Here is an 18,142-nt window from a genome sequence, read left to right as displayed (position 1 = left end):
CTCAGGGCTCAGAGACACGATGGGCATGGCCCGGAGAGGAAGGACGCCATCTCGCTTACCCCGACAGCACTCCCAGGACAAGGTTGAGGACAAAGAAGGATCCAATGATGATGAGGGGGATGAAGTACAGCCAGTTCCACGTGGCTCCTAAGGCATCATTGGTCTGGAGGGGAAAGAAAAAACACGTGTGACGTTATCTTCAACATCAGCATCTGGGGCAGAGGGAGGGTGCATTAGCTTCAGTGTGGTGGCGATTCTCCCTCCAGGCTGGCCACACCAGGCTCCTTCAGGGTGAGGTGGCCATGCCTGCCAAGCCTTGATGGGCAGCAGGTGCGGCCTGTGCAGGCATGCCTGCAGAGGAGCTCCCGACCGGCAGTGCCCTGATGCCCCGCGGCATCCTGCCCCAGCCACACTCTCCTCCATGGTCTCCAGCCCTCATCAGGCAGGACCACTCTCCTCTGCCTCCTCCTACCATCCCTGAAGGGGCAAGCAGAGGTCCAGGGTTGCGCAGCCCAAAATCGCGGTGCTGAGGGTGCAGGGGCCACCCTGAGCATGCCTTCCCCAGCAGCTCTGATTCGGTGCTCCCCTGCACATCCCACCGAGACAGGGCAAAGCAGCCCCGCAGCAACAGCGCTGGCCAAGCACAAGGCTTATAAGGTCCCTTAGGGCCAGGGAAGCTGGTGGCTAAAGAAAAGGCAGCCAATGCTTGGCCTTCCATGCGTAGGGGGAAAGGGGCTGGTGTGGACAAGCCCCACACCTCTGCATGAACGTTTTGTTGATGGCACCATTGGTAACAAATCACGGGCACCCTCGTGTCCTGGGTGAGTTACCCCAATCCCAAGGAGCTGAGAGCAGAGGGGAAGTCTAACCACAGGGTAAAGCCCAACGGCTAAAAAGCCTGCTGGCAAGCCCTGCTCTATACCTCCAGACATGTATTCACTGAGGCTTTTAATAAAGCAGTGCCCTTCTGTACCTCGCAGCCGCTTCCCAGGTCCCATTTGTCCTCCGGTGTCAGGCACGGCGCACATGACGCCGGGCTGGAGGGTGATGCGGCAGAACGTGACTGTCTGGGGGAGGTGGTATCAATCTTGTTGCAATGAAAGGCTCTTTCTCTTTTCTCTCTCTTCCCCCTTCTCCCCGTGCTAATTAAGCCCTCATCTTCGTCTGAGTCATTGGCACCACGTCTCCCGGTCAGCCAGTGCAGGAGCCGAGATGAGGCTCTGCAAGGGGAGAAGCTCATCTCCAACGAGGGAGAGAAAGCCACCGCGCTGGAGTCTTCCTTTGGTGACTGAGGCGTCAGCAGGAACCTCAGCCGGGCGTCCCCACCACCCTGACACTGAGGCCAAGGCAGGAAGGGCGACGCCAGCACATCCCTCTGCAGGCATCGACCACAGCACCAGGGAGGGGGATGCGGTGGGCAGAGACTCCAGTGCGAGGAGCACCTGGCACCCAGCAGCAGTAAGGACTTTGAGGCTGGGGAAAGCATCTGGAAAGACTCAACACCCTCACCCTTCGGCACCGGGGAAACCACACGTGTCTTCTCAAGGTCCTGCACCTTTCAAGACCCCCAGTCCACCACCAGCCCCCTTCCTCAGGGCTATGGGAGAAGCAAGAGCAGGGAGGTGGGAATGATGCATGGGAATCCAGTATAGCCAACACTCATCACCACCCTCCCGAAACACCCAGGCCATGAAGGGAGGTGGGAACAATGCATGGGAATCCTGTATAGCCAACGCTCATCCCCACCCTCCAGAGACACCCAGGCCACCATGCTCTGCTCTAAGAGCACCATTTGCCATAGCATCAGTTTACAAGGCATCGTGCAACTCCTTGGCTCGAGCCTGGCTGGGCTTCAGCTCTCCGCCAAGATGCCATTGGGTACCTGCCACCTGTGCCAGGATCGCTTGCCTTTGAAACTGGCTCCTGCCCAAAAATCACTGGATTTCCCCAAGGTCCTTGGCACAAGGGATGCAAAACAGATGAGCTCCTTTCCTACAGGTGAAGGAGACATCTTCCCCCAGGCTGGGCCATAGACACCCCTCCAGTGATGCGCAGCAGGAGATGGAGAGGGAGACAGGGATGAGATGATGGAGCAGAGGGCAATTTCCCCAGGGTTATCAGCCAGAAATACCAGCAGCAGCACCCAGACCACCTCTTCCTGTTGCAGTTTGTGGACATGGCCAAATCTGGTGGCACCAGGGACCCACAGCTGGAAAAGCTGAGGCAGGGGCTCAGCAGGGCCCTGCCAGGACAGGCCATCTGCGATCTCCACCTCTCTGCGATTTCCACCTCTCTGCATCTGTGTACCCAGCTCCCACCGGGGTGGAGGTAAAAGGGATTAGAAAAATTTTAGGGGTTTTGGGGCGTTACATGTCTGGCACTGCTAGCAGCCAGTGGCTCCAGGAGGAGCACTGCTAGGGCAGGGGAAGGGATGAGGAGCTGCAGCCATGGACCTCACGTCCCAAAGGACACACTACTGACCAGAGAAAGGTCAGGAATGGACCCAGCCACCCAGGACGATGCCAGCAGTCCCAGAAACAGTCCCATGCTGAGCAGCCACATGGGTCTTGCCTGGCTGGTACCAGCTTTGCCAGGACCCTCCAGCCCCAAGATAAAATTTCCCAGGGCATGTCCCAATGGCTCCTACAAAACCAGGAGCTGGTTGTGCCCAGTCGTCTGCAGTGGCTCCAGCCCATCATCTGGTGCCTGCTTGGCCGCTTCGACTGCCAAAATTTGCCCTTTTCTTCCCCAAGAGGCTAGAGGAGTTGCTCCAGTACCTTTGCAGCGCCCAGAGGGCCCAGCCAGGGGGACAAGGGGACTCGTTTGAGAAACACAAGGTGCTTGGCATCTCAAAGGCTCTGCATCTTCCACTGGTCCTCTAGCCCGTGTCAGAGAGCATGACCACAAAGCATCCAGCGCAGCAGGGCATCAGCGCACAGAACAGCGTGTGTGTGTACACACACGAGTGGATGCATTCCCATCTCTCCACTCCCAAAGCTGAAGCACACCTGCCCAGGAAACCAAAGGAACCGTCACACCTAACGGTATTTGCCTGAGAGAGGATGCAGACTGCCATGGTCTCACACAGTTGCTGAGTCCAGACCCCCTCACGTCATGCAATCTCCCCCAGACTTTTCTCAACTCTACCTTAAAAACTCACTGTTCCCACTGGAAGGCTCCTCAAGCGGATTCTCTAATAGCTGCTCTAATTTTCAGCCTAAATTTACTTGTGGTCATTTTATATATCCCTCTGTTCTTTTACCAGCATTGGCCTTTGGCCAAAATATTGTTTCCCATCCTGATATATTTATAGATAGCTATCATGGCCATCCCCAGGCCTCTGCTTTGCTAGCCAAAGCAAGGTTCCTCCAGTTCTCTCTTGTATGACTGTCTCTCCCTCCCTATTTTATCTAGTAGCACCTTCCCTGCTCCTGTGTCTCTGGACACAGGAGACCCAAGTGTGCTATTCTGATGGGTCCCACTCCATCCCTGCATGATGCTACCAAGGCTTTGCCATCCTCCCTGCAAACATCCCTGCTCCTCCAGGGCACCACTGGCCTGCGGTCACCCTGCGCTCACTCGCTCATGCCTTCTTCTTCCACACTGCTACTTCCCGATCAGCAAGACCTGGGTTCCTAGGAGATATCTTTGCTGTTCCTCAACAAGCACATGGCTTTCCATTTCTCACTGCATCCCACATCTCTTCCTCCAGCCCACAAACTCCTCCACTCTGGGATGGCAGCCTCCGTTCCCCCAGCTCTGGGAAGCCAGTCAATGCCTTAAGCTGGAAGCAGGAAAGCCCGTGACTCATCCCTGAGGAGCCCCACCGGTCGTCGCCAGCCACTATGTCCCCTTAACATCACCCAGCGCTACCCCAATGCTGCTCGCTTCCCTGCCAGCCTTGCAGAGCTCCTCTTGTCGTTCCCCTCTTTTCCGCTTCATCAACACTTTCCCACAGCAAAAGCTTTACTACAAAGAGCAGCTCTACGCGTTTCCAGGTCTCTGATGCCAGGTTAGCCTGGAGTGACCTACCTTTGGCAAACCCATGATTCATTTTCCTCTTTTGCCTTCCAAGCCTGCTCCGAAATGGCATGCGATCGAGGTCAGGCTTTCAGTCCTATTCCTGCCTGCCTTTTTTTCCCCTCCTCCCCCCGCTTTTAAATATAGGCATCGTATTCGCTATTCTCCAGTCAGATGGTGCCTCCCCCAACTTGATGGAGTTGTTAAAAATACTTGTTACCAGACCTGCCATTTCATGTGCCAGCTCCCTCCAAGTACGGGGAGGGGGGGGAAACCATCCTGAAGCACTGGGCTGATGAGCGCAATGGTCTCGGCTCTTGGCTTCCACAATGGCTGCACTTGTGCCTATGTCCTCATTCCCACTGTCCAGCCCTTTTTGTTGCCTCTGTCTTGGTGTTGACCAAAAGCCGGGGTGAAATATCCATCCATGCCCAAGTCTCCCCAGCCGTCACTTCACCGTGCTTTGCTTCCATCTGCAGAGGTGAGGAACCGCTTGCTGCCCTTTTGAGCATCCTTCACGAGGTCCACGTCAGCGTGACTTCTGGCAGCTCCCGTAGCACTTCCCAACGTCTTCGGCACCAAGATGTAGTTGTCTTGACTGAACAGCCCCTTTTCCCATCCGTTTGAGGCCTCGTTTGTTCTTAATATCCCTCCATAGGTAGTGGTTCATTCCCTTGGTCTGCTGCCCCTTCCCACTGTTTTTTTTCCCTTTGCTGAAGGTACCAGGAGGCAGACCTCACATGGAGACGTCAGGGTAGACACGGGTTGTTCAAGCCACAAATTACATGAATGTCGTAACTCCTTTATTGAAGAAATTCCTTGTCTCCTGTCCCTGGCTCCCTGTGCTGGAAACCAGGTCACATCGCTCACCCAAGCCCTCTGGGAAATGGAGGAGCTGCCTGATAGCTGATCTTTGCTGCTTCTTCCCTTCCCTTTAAGATAACCACCTTTTCGATATGTCCCGCACACCAGCCTAAACTACCCAAGCTCTCCCATGGCCACCAGATTGAGAAACGTGTTTGTTGCTGTCTCCAGGCATACCCAACAACCAACGAGAGCTTGTTGGTGACGACTAGGGAGCCACAGGTTCTCCAAGGGACTACGCACCCAAAGGTGTTTCTCATGCCAACGTATCAGTGGAGAGGCCCAGCCAGAGCTGAACCAATATGGGACATGACCCATCCCACTGCCAGCAAAGCCTCTGAGCCTATAAATGACACCACCAAGGAGTGGGAGCATGACCCTCATGGGGAAACACAGCCGGCATGGCAGGTCTCCATCTGGCAAAGAAGCTCCCGTCAGCTCCTGTTTCTCAACCCCCAGCACGGGGTTATTCTTTCGGCAGCTCTTGTGCTGGTTTGTGGTTTTTGGTTTTTTTTTGTTTTGTTTTGTTTTTTTTTTTTTTCAAAGGGCGGGAAAAGGCGCAGGGAGCTGCAAAAGCAGGTCTCACTCGGGGGGCCAGAAATCTAAAGAAATCTAAATATATACCCGAGTCGAATGCAAAGCACAAGCTCGCAGCCCACACGTACCCTCCCTCAGGCTGCGCTCACATGGGAAACTTTAGGAATTCTTCGCTATAGGGGAAGGGGCGGGGGGGGGGGGGGGACGACAAAAAAAAAAACAAACCACAAATTCAGTCTCTCCTACTTAAAAATAAACAGAAAGCGCGTTCTGCCTGTGCAGGGCTCCTTTAATAGCAATATATTTCCCACCAGCTCGGGGTGGGGGACTGGGGACTAAGGCTGTGGGCACCCAACTCATTTGGGGAGCGTCAGGACGTGGGGAACCACTGGACTTCGTTCACACAGCATTCTGGCTTCATTGACTCTCCAGTGTCTAGTAATAGGGCTGGGCTCCCACTTCAGGCTTTCCTTGGAGAGGAGGGGAGCTTTCTGCCCCTTGCCCAGCAGGACGTGTCCTGGAGACCTCCACGACCAACTTGGCCCATGCTGATGTCCCCACAGGCAGTCAAGCGCCCTGTCACAATCCATCTGCATTAGGAGAGAGTCGCTGTGGTTTCTGTTTGAATCCGGACCAAAATGGCACATAATTAGATCAGGGTAATACATTTGTTACCGTAACCGATTGGCCATGATGTGTGGGGGGAATATAGCAGCACCGTGCTACGGGGGCGGGGGGGAGAAAAATCCACAGGACCTCCAGCAGCACGGGTGGCCCCACCCTGCTCCCACTGTGGTCCTCTGCCAAGGATGTCCCATCCCATGGAGAGCTCCTGCAGGGACCCGTGGCTCTCCCTGCATTGCAGGCAAGCTTTAATGGGCAGGGACAGGGTGACCAAACTGTCCCAACTGCCACAGCTGGGCAGGAGAGGTCTGCCTGTCCCCCCAGCTGCAATCCCAGCTGAAGGAGGTTTGGGGATGATGGAGAAAGTCAGGATTTCAGGAGGCTTTGCCCTGGGTGCCGTGCCTGCCTTCCCCAGCCCTTCCCAAGGGCTTGCTGCCCGGTGCAGGTACGGAGCAGTCCCTCTGTGACAGCGGGTGTGAAAACACCACAGCTATCACGATCTGTATGCCAAATCCTCAGCTTGACAACTCCTGATGGGCTTTGCCTGGTGGTGACACGCACCATGCCCCCACCACAGCTGACGCCATCCCCCCAGCATCACCTCTGTGGCCTCGAACCCGATCCTCCCTGCAAACCACGGCTGCATCCAGCTGAGAAACACACGCAGAGCAGCAGGAACAGCCTCAAAATCTCCGTACTCCAGCAAAAAGGGGGGGGAAAAAATTAAAAAAAAAAAAAACAAAACCCTCCTAGCAGATTCCCTGGCCTAACCCGTTCCCTCAAGACCTTGACACCCGCTCTCCCCAGCGCAGTAACAGATCTCTTTCTTCCCTTTAATAGCGATAATTTGATCTCCCACATGCAGGGCCATGCTTCACTCCCCGCCAGCCCTGCCTGGTATCCATCAGCGACCCCGGCGCTGGACAAGATCTGAATGAAAATGCTTTGCTTTTCCAAATCAGGTTAATGAGGAAATTGGTACATTTCCTTTGCAGGGCCGGGGCTGGCCCGCGGCGGGACGCATCCTGCCATGGCCGCCTGGTGGAGTCTCCAGGCGGGGTGGGCACCTCCTGCTGCCCGATGCCCTGCCTGCAGCCCTGCCTCTCCCTGGCCCCGGGGTGCTGCGGGGTGCCGGGGGCAGGCAGCAGGCAGGAATCCCTGCAGAGGGGTGCACGAAGCTCAAAGCCCGGCAGCGCGTGGGCACGCTCGTGTCCGTGCGTGCATGCAGGGAAAGGGAAGGAGTGGGGAGACAGGAAAAAACCCAATGTTATTTCAGTTTTCTGTTTTCTAAAATGAATGCAGAGCATGCGTTGCTAGAAGCATTGCTAAAAATCACGTGTTCTCAAAACATTTGAAATAGGTGTGGAGACCAGTTTTTGTTCTGTTCTCCTCTGATCCACCGAGAAATTGCACCCAGATGCCCCAGCATCAATCCGCAGACCCTGTCCCCATGCATGCCTCCTCCTCCTCCTCTCCCCCCATGCATGCCTCCTCCTCCTCTCCCCCCAGCCGTCCCCCGCTGCAAACTCTCGGTTGCCCCCACCTCTGCTCCCGAACCCCCACCTTCCCCCTGCCTGGACCCCTCCTGCGCCGTCCCCAGCCCCAGATGAGGGCACCCCCCCTAACTGCCCCACAGGCACGGTGAACTTCTGATGGAGTGTTTGCAAAGCTCCGCAGCCTTCCCTACACCCAGCGCTCGGCTAAGGCAGTGCCAGTGTTCCCAGTGCAGATCCTCAGCATCGGGCTCGGACACGTGCCAGCGCCGCTGCCTCTCCAGCTGGACCTGCGTGCTGCAGCGGGACATGGTTTTCATGGGATCAGGTTTTGGGGTGGTTTTTTCAGTGGGGCTTGGTGATTGCCAGGCTGGATCCCTGCTTTGTTTCGAGCACGCTGCAAGCCCGGAGAGGCAGCTTGGGTCCCACGATATGTTTCCTAGATGCAGGAACATTCCCAGCTCTGGCTACGATGCTCTGGGGCAGCAGACCCACGTGCAACCTCATTCGAGGACCCCAACTCACCCCAATACCCCCACAATCCCCCCCCCCCCCGGATGCACAGCAGCACGTGCTGCACCGCCGAGGCGTGGAAAGAGCTTTGCAAAGCCTCGCCGGCACAATTTCCAGCACCAAACCCGCTAAGGAAATTAGAGGTCCCGGGCTTAACAAAGATGAGCAAAGGCCGGGGGGGGGTGGGAGGGGGGGAGGAAGGCAGCACTGAGACCCCCCTGCCACCTCCTCTCCTTGAGCCTGGAGCTGTGCGGCAGCGCAGAGCATCGGTGCCGGAGCATCAGTGCCTCCGCCAGCCCCTCGGCTCCTCCACTCCTGCCGGCAGACGGTCTAGGAACAAGACTTTCCCGCGCGGGCAGGGAGGAGGGTGTGGGCAGGGAGCTTTTGATAGAACATGCCTGCAAAGCTGGGGAACCAGCAGACACAGTTTGTTTCTTGCTGTGTCATTTCAGCACGGGCGCACACACACACACAGAGGGAAAAGGGATGGGGGAAGGAAAAAAAAAAAGAAAAAGGGAAAAAAAAAAAAAAAAAAAGGCAGGAACATTTGGCAAGCTGGCGAGGGTCTGGCTTTGCTGAGTGTGGAGAAAGAGCTGTTTTTTCCAAAGGGAAAAGAGGGTAAAGCAGGTTGGCTGCCGCACACGTGCCCGTCGGGGTCGGGCTCCAGCACCCACGGCTGGCAGCACGCGAGCTCCAACAGGAGCCATTTGGGGAAAAAACAGATTGTTTCGTGAAAAGTTTAGGAAGGTTTTAAGCCTTCAGGGTGGAACTTGAAGTCTCCTCTCTGAAGTCCTCGCTAACTTAATCGGACTTAAAACACTCAGCATTTAACGTTTCAGAGGAAGAAGCAGGAAAGGGCTCTGTCCTTGTGGTGCCACGAGTGCCGGGGACTTTTTGGTAGCCCCCATGTCCCCCCCAGCACACAGCACACCTCGCTTTGCCCGCATGGCCGGGAGCCGCCAGGAATAGCTGCAGAGACATTAAGATCTGTGCTTGCTACCGAGCTGCTAAGAGCACTGGGTGTTGATTAAATTTTCATACCTCCCCGACAGGATATTTTTTGTGTTGCATTTTAATTTAAAACACACAAGAAGGGACTCCTTTTCCCTTTGCAAGCGTTTCAGCTCAAGAGCCTGGCATCATCCCAGGACACAGAGGGCTAAAAAGCCAAGTGGTTTCCCCCTTTCGCCACCCCTCCCATCTCGTCTGGTCTGCAGCCTCTCTCCCTCCTCCTCCTCTCCCCAGACACCAGTTCTAGCCAGCACCGCTCCTTGCCGGGAACCACCGTTACCCATCGCACTCCCAACTTCATCCTCCACAGTGCCCGAAAAAGCAGCAGGGCAGGCTCAGCCTCCGGCTGTGGGACCACTGCTGTACTGAGCTCCTCCAGTGCTCTGCCCATCACCGTGATGTCAGGGCAGGTGCTGTTTTGGGGGGGGTCTTTGCACCACTGGCCCTCACTGTAGAGTCCCTACGACCCTCAGCATGTGGCCGGCACCACTGCAGCTCTCACCTTGGGAGCAGGGACTGCAGGGGACAGGCACCGATGTCCAAAGAAGCTGAAGCAGCTCCTGGAAGCACCAGGGCTCAAGGAGGTTTCCCAGCTCAGCTCCAGGTCCAAGCAAACCCCAACTCCTCTCTGGTCAAGTCATTAATTTCACTGGCCCCTGGCTGCTTCACATAAAGCCAGGCACTGCCCTCGCTCTCCAAAAGGCAAGAAGAGAAACCCACCCAGACCTGCATGATGCTCAGGTCCCACTCACACTGTTTACACATGAGTGCTTTGGGGAGAGCAGCTGAGTGTTGAGCATCCCAAGGGGTGACCATGACTCCCCGGGAATTTTCTACACACACACACACGGAAAAATAACTGCTTTGCAGTACATTCCTCCTTTGAGCCCCTCCAAGGCCACTTGAATAGTGCAGCTGGGGACCTGGCAAGGAGCAGGATCACAGAGCCTTGCACCCATCTCCAATCCACGTGCTCCAGCACAGCCACTGATTTAACAAACCTCCTTTTCCCAGGGAGCCCCAAATCAGGGCTGCATTTCAGAAAAAAAAAAAAAAAAAAAAAAAAGGATGGATGGATGTTTCACCACATTTGAAAACCGGGCTCCAGCAGAAGATCTCAGGTTTGGTGCTTCACGGTCAAAACCAGCTCAAGCCAGCTTTTGAAAACCCAGTCCTGCGCTCAGCAGCACGAAACCCCGATCCATGCACACGGTGAGATTCCTCTCACACGTGACGAGGTTCACCTCATCCCTTTTGCACCCCACGTTTAGGGGACACCCCGAACACCGGGGTGGCGCCGGGCACCAGCGCTCCCGCAGGTTGTCCTCCCCTTGCAGCCTCCCGGCCGCAGCGCCTCGGGGGTGCTGGAAGCACGTGGCGGTTGAGTCACTCTTGCTGCAAACCCCTTTTCCTTGGAGGCATCTCGCCGTTTCACAGCCGCTCTCGGGGAGGCTCTGCACTCACGCACGGCTCCCGCTTCGCACCTAAGCGAGCGCCTTCGCAGCCGCCGGGCGGTTTGCAGGCGGCTGTTCCGCTTTGCACGGGGCTGCAAGACCTGAACACCCCATCTCCCCCGAGGCTACGGCACACACATCTGCCCACAAGCACTGCCTTTCTGGAGGTATTTTGGAAGCTGCCAGGGGACTTGATTCTCTTTCCCTCAAACAAATGCTCTCCTCCTGCTGCAAAAGCACCCAGAAGGCTCCCAGCACCCAGCCCTGGCATCTCCTAAGGCTCCTTATATCTTTTCGCCCTCCTACTTCCCCGCAGTCCTAGTCCCTCGTGCCACAAGAGGCCTTTTGGGTTTACAGCAGGCAACTGTGGCCCGCTAGCTCCCATTAGGCCTTGCCGTGCATTTTTAATTAGCAGCATGGATGCTCTTCCAGCACTGCTTTAATGCATGTGCTTCGGAGGCAGATGTTTTCACCCGTGGTTGCTAATAGCCGTGGCCCCGTGTAAAGCCAAGGTGGCTCTCTGCATGACCCAGCCGCAGCTCGGTTATCACTGCCGTGCAGGTACTCCTACCTGTCTCTGCAAGGTTGCTCCGACTCTCGGGGCTTTGCCGGGGCCACGACATTAGGATCAGGAGTTCAACCTGATGGCCAGACCCGTGTGGCGAAACAGGCTTTCCCCTGCACAGCAGGATCTGGTTGGCGGCACCGGCCGTGCCGCATTTGCGAAGCGCTTGGAACCTCTCTGGGAAGCAGCTGGTTCCCGGGGCCACGGCTGGACACGTGCCCACGCTTGTACCTGTGGTCCCCCTGCGACCCACACGCAACCTCAGCAACCGCTTCCAGCTGCAACCACCGGCACCTCGCGGCAGCCTCAGTCCCCACGAGCAACCCCGCCTGCATCCATCCATCCACGGCCGCATCGCTCCCGCAGCTACAAACAGCAGCTTTCTCCACGCACTTGTGTTTTTGGTTTGTCCTGGACTAACCAATTCCCGACTGGGGGCTGCGGTTCCCGTGCCGCATGGCCGGTGTTACTGGTTCCGACAGCTCGGAAGAGCGCAGAGCAGTGCTCCGGGCAAGGGATGCAGCCGGGACAGGCAGGGCTGACCCCTCTTCTCCCCACAGAGCCCACCAGCCCAGCCCACGGCCCCAGCACGTGCTTGCCACGGGTGTTTTTCTTCCCATCTCAGCTCCCGGCAGCGTGGGGGGAAGAGGAGAGTGGCAGCTGCCGGCAAGCCAGGCTCCTCCTCGCTACCTGCAAGCACAGCGGCCGAGCGCTTCCAAACGGGAAAGCAAATAAACAATCTCAGTGAATAAATCCCGCCTCTCGAGTCGGTGTTTCAGAGGAAATCACAATTTCAAACTCCTCTCCCTGTTTGCTCTCTGGGACCGGGGGACCCAGGCTGAGCATCCGGGTGGACTTGATGATCTTAAAAGGTTTTTTCCGACCTAAACAACTCTAACCGAAGCCACCAGCACCACGCAGCACCTGTGCTGTGCCCAGGCAGCCCTGGTGCTCAGCACCCTTGTGGCATGGCCCTGATGTCCCCCCCACCCAGGCCCCAGCGATCGCTGTTTAATGACAAAACCGCAACCCGGCCCCTGACCTGTGCCGGCCCACCAGCAGAGGCGGAGATGTAGGACAGCGAGCCTCTTTGCCAGCATTGTTTTTCCCTCTGGTCCCTACAGAAACCGGGTTTGGTCTCGAGCCAGCCCAGGGAAGGGGCATCTGCTCCAGTATAAAAAGAAAAGCAAAATATTCCTCTGCCCCTGTTTTGGACGGCGGAGTGGCCTGAGGAACCACAAAGCCAAACGCCCCCTCTAAAAGAAATTAGGCTTCCAGGGACAGGAGCTTGAAAACCTGTAACACCCCACAGTTTAAGGCTTTTTTTTTTTTTTTTTTACCCTATACTGTGATTTCTACCTAGCAAGACAGCATTACACGCAGGCAAGGATGATAAAAACAAGGCAAAAGGCAAGCACACCCATGAAATGACACACGTGAAAAGTACCACAGGGCCAATTAGCTTTTCGTGAAGCTATCTACAAATTTCCAGGAGCCGCGCTTCTAGACCCGGTAAAATTGTGGAAAAATGGATCTTAAAATCACGATACAGTTACACAGGGGAATTCTACAGTAAGCAATTTTCTTGAGAGATGGCTCAAGTGGTTTTCTTGACATCTCCATCTCCTCTGCAAGGCTGCAGCGTTAACCTGCAAGGACGCAGCCTCCCATCGCTTTATTGCGGTGGGAAAGCAGACAAGTCCCCCACCGATCTACCCAAACCTGAGGCATGTGCTGGGCAAGGTCCATGCTGGTCAGTAGTGGGAGCCTGCTTTGGTTTGCTGCTCCGAATGATGAAGGTAATGGCAGAGCATCCCCGTGGCTTTCCACCCCTGCCCAGCCCTCCTCCAGCATCCCCTGGGGACCACATGCCCCATATGTATGCCTCATTTTTCTATTAAAAAAAAAAAAAAGGCAGAAGCCATTTTTGCTGCCTCCAGGCAGCAAAAGGACCGAGCAGCTATAGCCTTTCAAACCTAGAGGCACCCTGTGAGACAGCCCGTGTCCCTGGGAAGGCCAGGAGGTGCAGCCCGACAGTGTCTGTCCCTCGCCGCCTCCCAAAGTGAATCAGCAGCATTTTGCTATATCAAGGCCTCAATTCTCATTCAATTAAAAGCCAAGGAAGGTCCTTAATCCTTTCCATTATAGGTAAGTAATAGCTGGTTCTTTGCAGAAGAGCAGGAAAGGGAGGCACCTTACGGTCCTGGCCATCAGGGACACCGTGACAGCGCGCGTCTGCCCGGCATTGCGACCGGTGCTGGGAAGAGCATTCAGACACAGGGGCGGTGGCTCCCCAGGCGACATAGAGAGCCCCTGATTTAGCAGCTACGGTGGTAAACAGGGGATCCCGCAGGGTAGGTCCTGCAGAGCACAGTTATCAGTGCTCCCAGCAGCATCTCCCACCCTTCACCCCCAGCAAGATCCAGATGGTGGATCAGCAGATCCCAGATATCAAACAGATCAGCTCCAACCTTCCCAGTAAGGACATCTTAAATGGCAGGGGACCAGACTTTCTTGGGAACTGCTGGTAGAAACCCTCAAGGTTGAGATTAGACCATAAATTGCCCGTCCATGTAGCTCACTGGCTCCTCGCACACCGCAACCGGAGCTCTAGAACGGGGAGCGCTGCTGATGATTGCTGCAGATGCCGAAGGATGGAGAGGAGGGGACATGGGGAGCACCGATGGAAGCAGCCCCGGGCTTTTGCAGAGAGCACAAGAGAGAAGGTGCAGGGCAGGTCGCCGGTGCCAGGCGCGGGCAGTGCTGGGCACGCACGGGCTGCGGCACAGCGGTGTGAGCGGGCAGGAGCTGCCCAGCTGTGCTAAAGGCAGGGCAACCACACCGCCAGGCAGGAGAAATCACCTTTCCCGCTATACTCAATTATGCCTGGGCAACAAGCGCTGTAGTTAAGCCTCTAATCCCATGGATACACCAGAAGCAGCCCAGAAATGTCCTTTTTTTTTTTTTTCACCGAAGCAGCAACATCTTGGCACTGCCTTCTCCTTTAGGAAGAGGAAAACCAAATCCTCGTGGCACGGTCAAGCCCTTGTCACAAACTCTCTCCTTTCTACCCCAGTCTGGGTTTCATGGTCCGTCTGCCAGCGCATGCCAACCTGCACCCCAAGAAGGACTCTGGGGTAGACCGAGCGGGAAGGGGACCCCAACACTGGCAGCACAGTGCCTTCACCCGGGGTTAAAAACCAGCCTTTCTGCTCACAGTAAAGTAACTATCAAAGCATGTTTCCCCATCACAAGCCATCCAATTTGCCTCCCGCAGAGCAATGCCACTCTGCAAATCTCCAGGCATTATGGGAACCAGGGTAGAAAAACATTCCCAGTGCAATGATGCCGAAATTGATGCTGAAATTAGGCTGGGAACGGAACTGGCACGGTTGCTCCTAGCCCATAAACTAAAACGTACGTATACGGCCAATCGCCCACAAAGATATTGCAATTTGTGATCGCCTGTAGCTTTTTTTCCTGCTTCCAGCTTTGCCCCCAGGTTGCTCCCCGGCCACCTCAAGGGCTCAGGCATCGGCAAATTCAAGCGGCTGCAAACCACAGGAACCCAGCCCAGACATCCCTTCCTTCATCAGCACCGACAGATGTTTGCGGCATGTCAAAGATCTCGGTGCCCTGTCAGACATGAAAATGCTGCCCCTGCCCCTGGGAGAGGGTCCGAGTCCAGCTCTGGGGCTTCTCAAGGCCACCGCAGGGATGCAGGCACATCCGCCGCTTGGTCTGCAGGGAGAGCAGGATGCACAGTGCCCAGAAACCACGTCCACTCTTACAGAGCTGCCCTGGGGAGTGCAGGACGAGGAGGAGGGAAGGAAGGATGCCTCCCCAGGGACAGCCCTTGAGCAGGAGGCTTGCTGCAGCCCGTGCCCACAAAGTTTTGCTCTCTGCAATGGGTTGCACAGCCAGCCCAGAGATAAGACCAAGCCCTTAGAGCTCCCTCTGCCCAGAGACACGTAACACACACCTCTCTATCCCCCGTCTCCCACCCAAATTGGAAGGACAAACCCCATCTCCACCATGAAGGAAACTCAGGATCTTATTGGTTTTAAGCACACAAAAATACCATCTCCAGCTGCCCATCCCCATGGCCCAGCTGCCCAAAGAGACCCCAGAGCAGAGCTACTCACATTGTACAAGACTGTGGTCCACCCTTCCATGGTGATGCACTGGAAGACGGTCAACACAGCAAAGAGGATGTTGTCGAACTGCGTGATCCCGTCATTGGGACCAATCCACTCCCGGCATTCGTAGCCTGGGGGGCAACCCTGCACCCCGCATGGATGGGGGGGGTCCAGCTCCTCTAGTTCACCTGCAAGCACACAGCAGAGAGCCAAAGGAGGCAGAGGTAAGAGAAAGGCAGGGGACTGGTGAGGCAAAGAGCCTGAACGCAGATGGACTTGGGACAGAGCAGGGGACCCCGCTGGGACTAACCCTGGCTGCACACAAACCAGTCCCATAAAAAATGGGGACATCCTGAACACAACCAGGTGATGCCTGGTGGGCAAGAAGCGAAATGCAAGATCTTCTCGGCCCCGGGCTTCCCATGATAGCAACACGTGCTCATCCTAGCTGTTTTCCACCCGCGGGATGCAAAGTGGGTGCAGAGCCCTTCTCCCCACCTGAATTGTTTGTGTAGCAGGCTCGGTGCAGCTTCCCGCTGTAGAACTCCAGGCCGATGATGGCAAACATGAGGATAGCAAAAAAGAGCAGCAAGCCGATCTGGAGGAGAGGCACCATGGCCTTCATGATGGATTTCAGCACAATCTGCAGACCTGGGAGGGGAAAGAAAGAGCACAGCTCAGCACAGTGATGCAAACCCCCTGCCTGGGGCACGTCCATCCCACCTCTGGCAAGAGGAGGACAGTGAACAGAGAGGACGGACAGTCATCGGAGAGATGGCAAGAGACCAACACAGCCTAGAGCATCCCTCTGGGCAGCTGAGGACCGCGGAGGAAAGCACCATCCCAGGGGGAGCAGGAAGGGCCAGGCTGCAGAGCGAGGCTCCAGGAGAGCCAGTTTCTGGATCCGGTCCCCTGTCTGTCCTTGTACCACCTGGGCTTGGTGGGACATGGCCTGTGCAGCTCTGTCCCCCTCGCTGCCCCCGAGGCTTGGATCCAGCACACTGCCCAGCCGGTACCCAGGGCAGGAGGGATGGGAGGACCGGTGCCGGCAACAGCCTAGTTTCTTTATTTATCCCCGTGCCGGCAGATGAAATCTTGCAAAAAAAATGAAAACTCCCCTGAATAAACCTCAGTCCTGAAAGGATCCACCCACCGCCTTCTGGCCAGGGAAGCGGAGCCGCTGGTGGGCCCCGGCGAGCTGCCGAGCTCAGCCTTGTACCAGCACAGAGCAGGCTGGGTGGGGAGAAATGCCACCCGGGGACATCAAACGCTGCCATCCTAGAGTCCCCTCCCCTGCGGGCTAACCCAAGGGCTGGCTAGGAAGATGGCGTGTAAGATCCCCGCTCCATGGGGAGGTTTGTCCCCCTCTTCCCTGATTGCACCCTACATCTCTGAGGCGGCACAAGGACCGCTCTCACTATGAAGGCCATCAGGGACAGATGTGGACACTCTGAGAGGAGGACCAGGAGCATCCAACTTACTGGGAATGCCTGAGACAAGCTTCAGAGGTCTGAGCACGCGCACGGCCCGCAGCGTCCGCAGGTCCACGTGGGTGTTGAAGTGCGTCCCAGCGGTGGCAAGGATGCTGCGGGCAGACAGGGAGAGAGCAGAGTTACCCCGGGTAAAGCCCTCAGCCACCCCAGTGCAAAGAGCCATGTTCTCACGCCAGGCTGGGGGAAGCCATGAGGAAGATCACGTCCCTGGGCAGGCAGAGATTCAATGCCTCCCAAAGCCCACATGCCAGTGAGCCCCGTTTGACGCTGGCACCAAAGCTCATGGGCCACTATGGTCAGCCAAAGCCACCCATGGGTCACTCAGCCCTGACAGCCCCCCATCGATGCCCCCCACACACCAGGATGGCTGTGGACAGTCCCACACCGCAGCGCTGGCCATCACCCATGTTGTGCAATCGCGCTCTGAGGACTCAATGCTGCCAACACTGTGCTCATCACAACTGCGTGCATTTAACCTTCCTTCCAGGCAGATAGCACATGGATCAGAGACAGTGCCTCAGAGATGGAGGTCGTTCCCCTGATGGTCACCCATGCTCCTCCGGCAGCACCTCCAGCCATCAGCTGCTCTGGCTTTTTCCACACATGGAGCTTCCTTAGAGTCCTACCTCTGGGATTGCTGAGAAGGAGCCGAGAACCTTACATGCATTCAAAAATCTACAGTAATGAAAGTTTGATGACCTTGGAAGGCAACCGGCAGGCACAGGAAGGACTCTAGAGATTTTCTTTTAAAACACAAAGATTTTTTTCAAACCCATCTCTGGAAAACAAACTGGGGCAGAAGGGAGCCGGTGCACGCCGAGTCCAGCAGTGGAAATTCTCGGGGCCCCTGTACTTGCTGGGGGGATGGGGATGCTGCAGCTCAGGGATGCCTGCAGAGCCACGGGAGCACAGATGGCAGTGCCGGAGCTCCTGGACTCCTCTCCCATCTGGGCTTGGTCCCCAGGTGCTGGGCGAGGAGAAGGAGGAGGGGGAGCTGCAGTAGAGGAGCAGGGGATGGGAGAGGAGGGGATGGGAGAGGAGGGGATGGGAGAGGAGGGGATGGGGAGGAGAGTGGGACAGAGGGAGGCAGCAATCTCAGGGTTGTTTGCAGCAATCCAAAAACCGAGGGAAATTGGGTCATTGTTCCACTAATTCATCTAATTACAGGCCAGAGCAGCTCTCTGGCGCGCTGAGCAATTAGCACTCTTTCTCTCCCCCTCTCCCCGAGGTACACCAGGTACCAACCTGCCCCTCCAGAAAGGCGGCTGGGTTTCCTAGGATACCCCGGCACCAGAAATGCTCTCACATCAGCAAACCAGGTTGCTTCAACTCCTTTTCCTCGCCTCCTCTTCCTCCCTGCCCCAGCACAAGGGGTCAGCTGCAAAGCCTGGCCCCAGCAGCAGCTGGGATGCATCACTCCAGCATCACC

General features: G+C 56.3%; 1 protein-coding gene across 1 annotated transcript in view; it reads right to left on the bottom strand.

The window, feature by feature from the left end:
* Positions 1-18,142, bottom strand: part of CACNA1E (calcium voltage-gated channel subunit alpha1 E) — a 96,191-nt gene that overhangs the window by 58,812 nt on the left and 19,237 nt on the right. The window contains exons 4-7 of the mRNA XM_082483929.1: positions 16,702-16,805; positions 15,719-15,871; positions 15,227-15,408; positions 60-163 (exon numbers count right to left, since the gene is read on the bottom strand). Coding sequence (XP_082340055.1) covers positions 60-163; positions 15,227-15,408; positions 15,719-15,871; positions 16,702-16,805 — 543 coding nt within the window. The remainder of the gene's footprint in view (positions 1-59; positions 164-15,226; positions 15,409-15,718; positions 15,872-16,701; positions 16,806-18,142) is intronic.

Source organism: Vanellus vanellus, assembly GCF_965231255.1.
Source record: "Vanellus vanellus genome assembly, chromosome: 5".
NCBI lineage: Eukaryota > Metazoa > Chordata > Aves > Charadriiformes > Charadriidae > Vanellus > Vanellus vanellus.
This window is presented reverse-complemented; position numbering and strand designations above follow the sequence as displayed.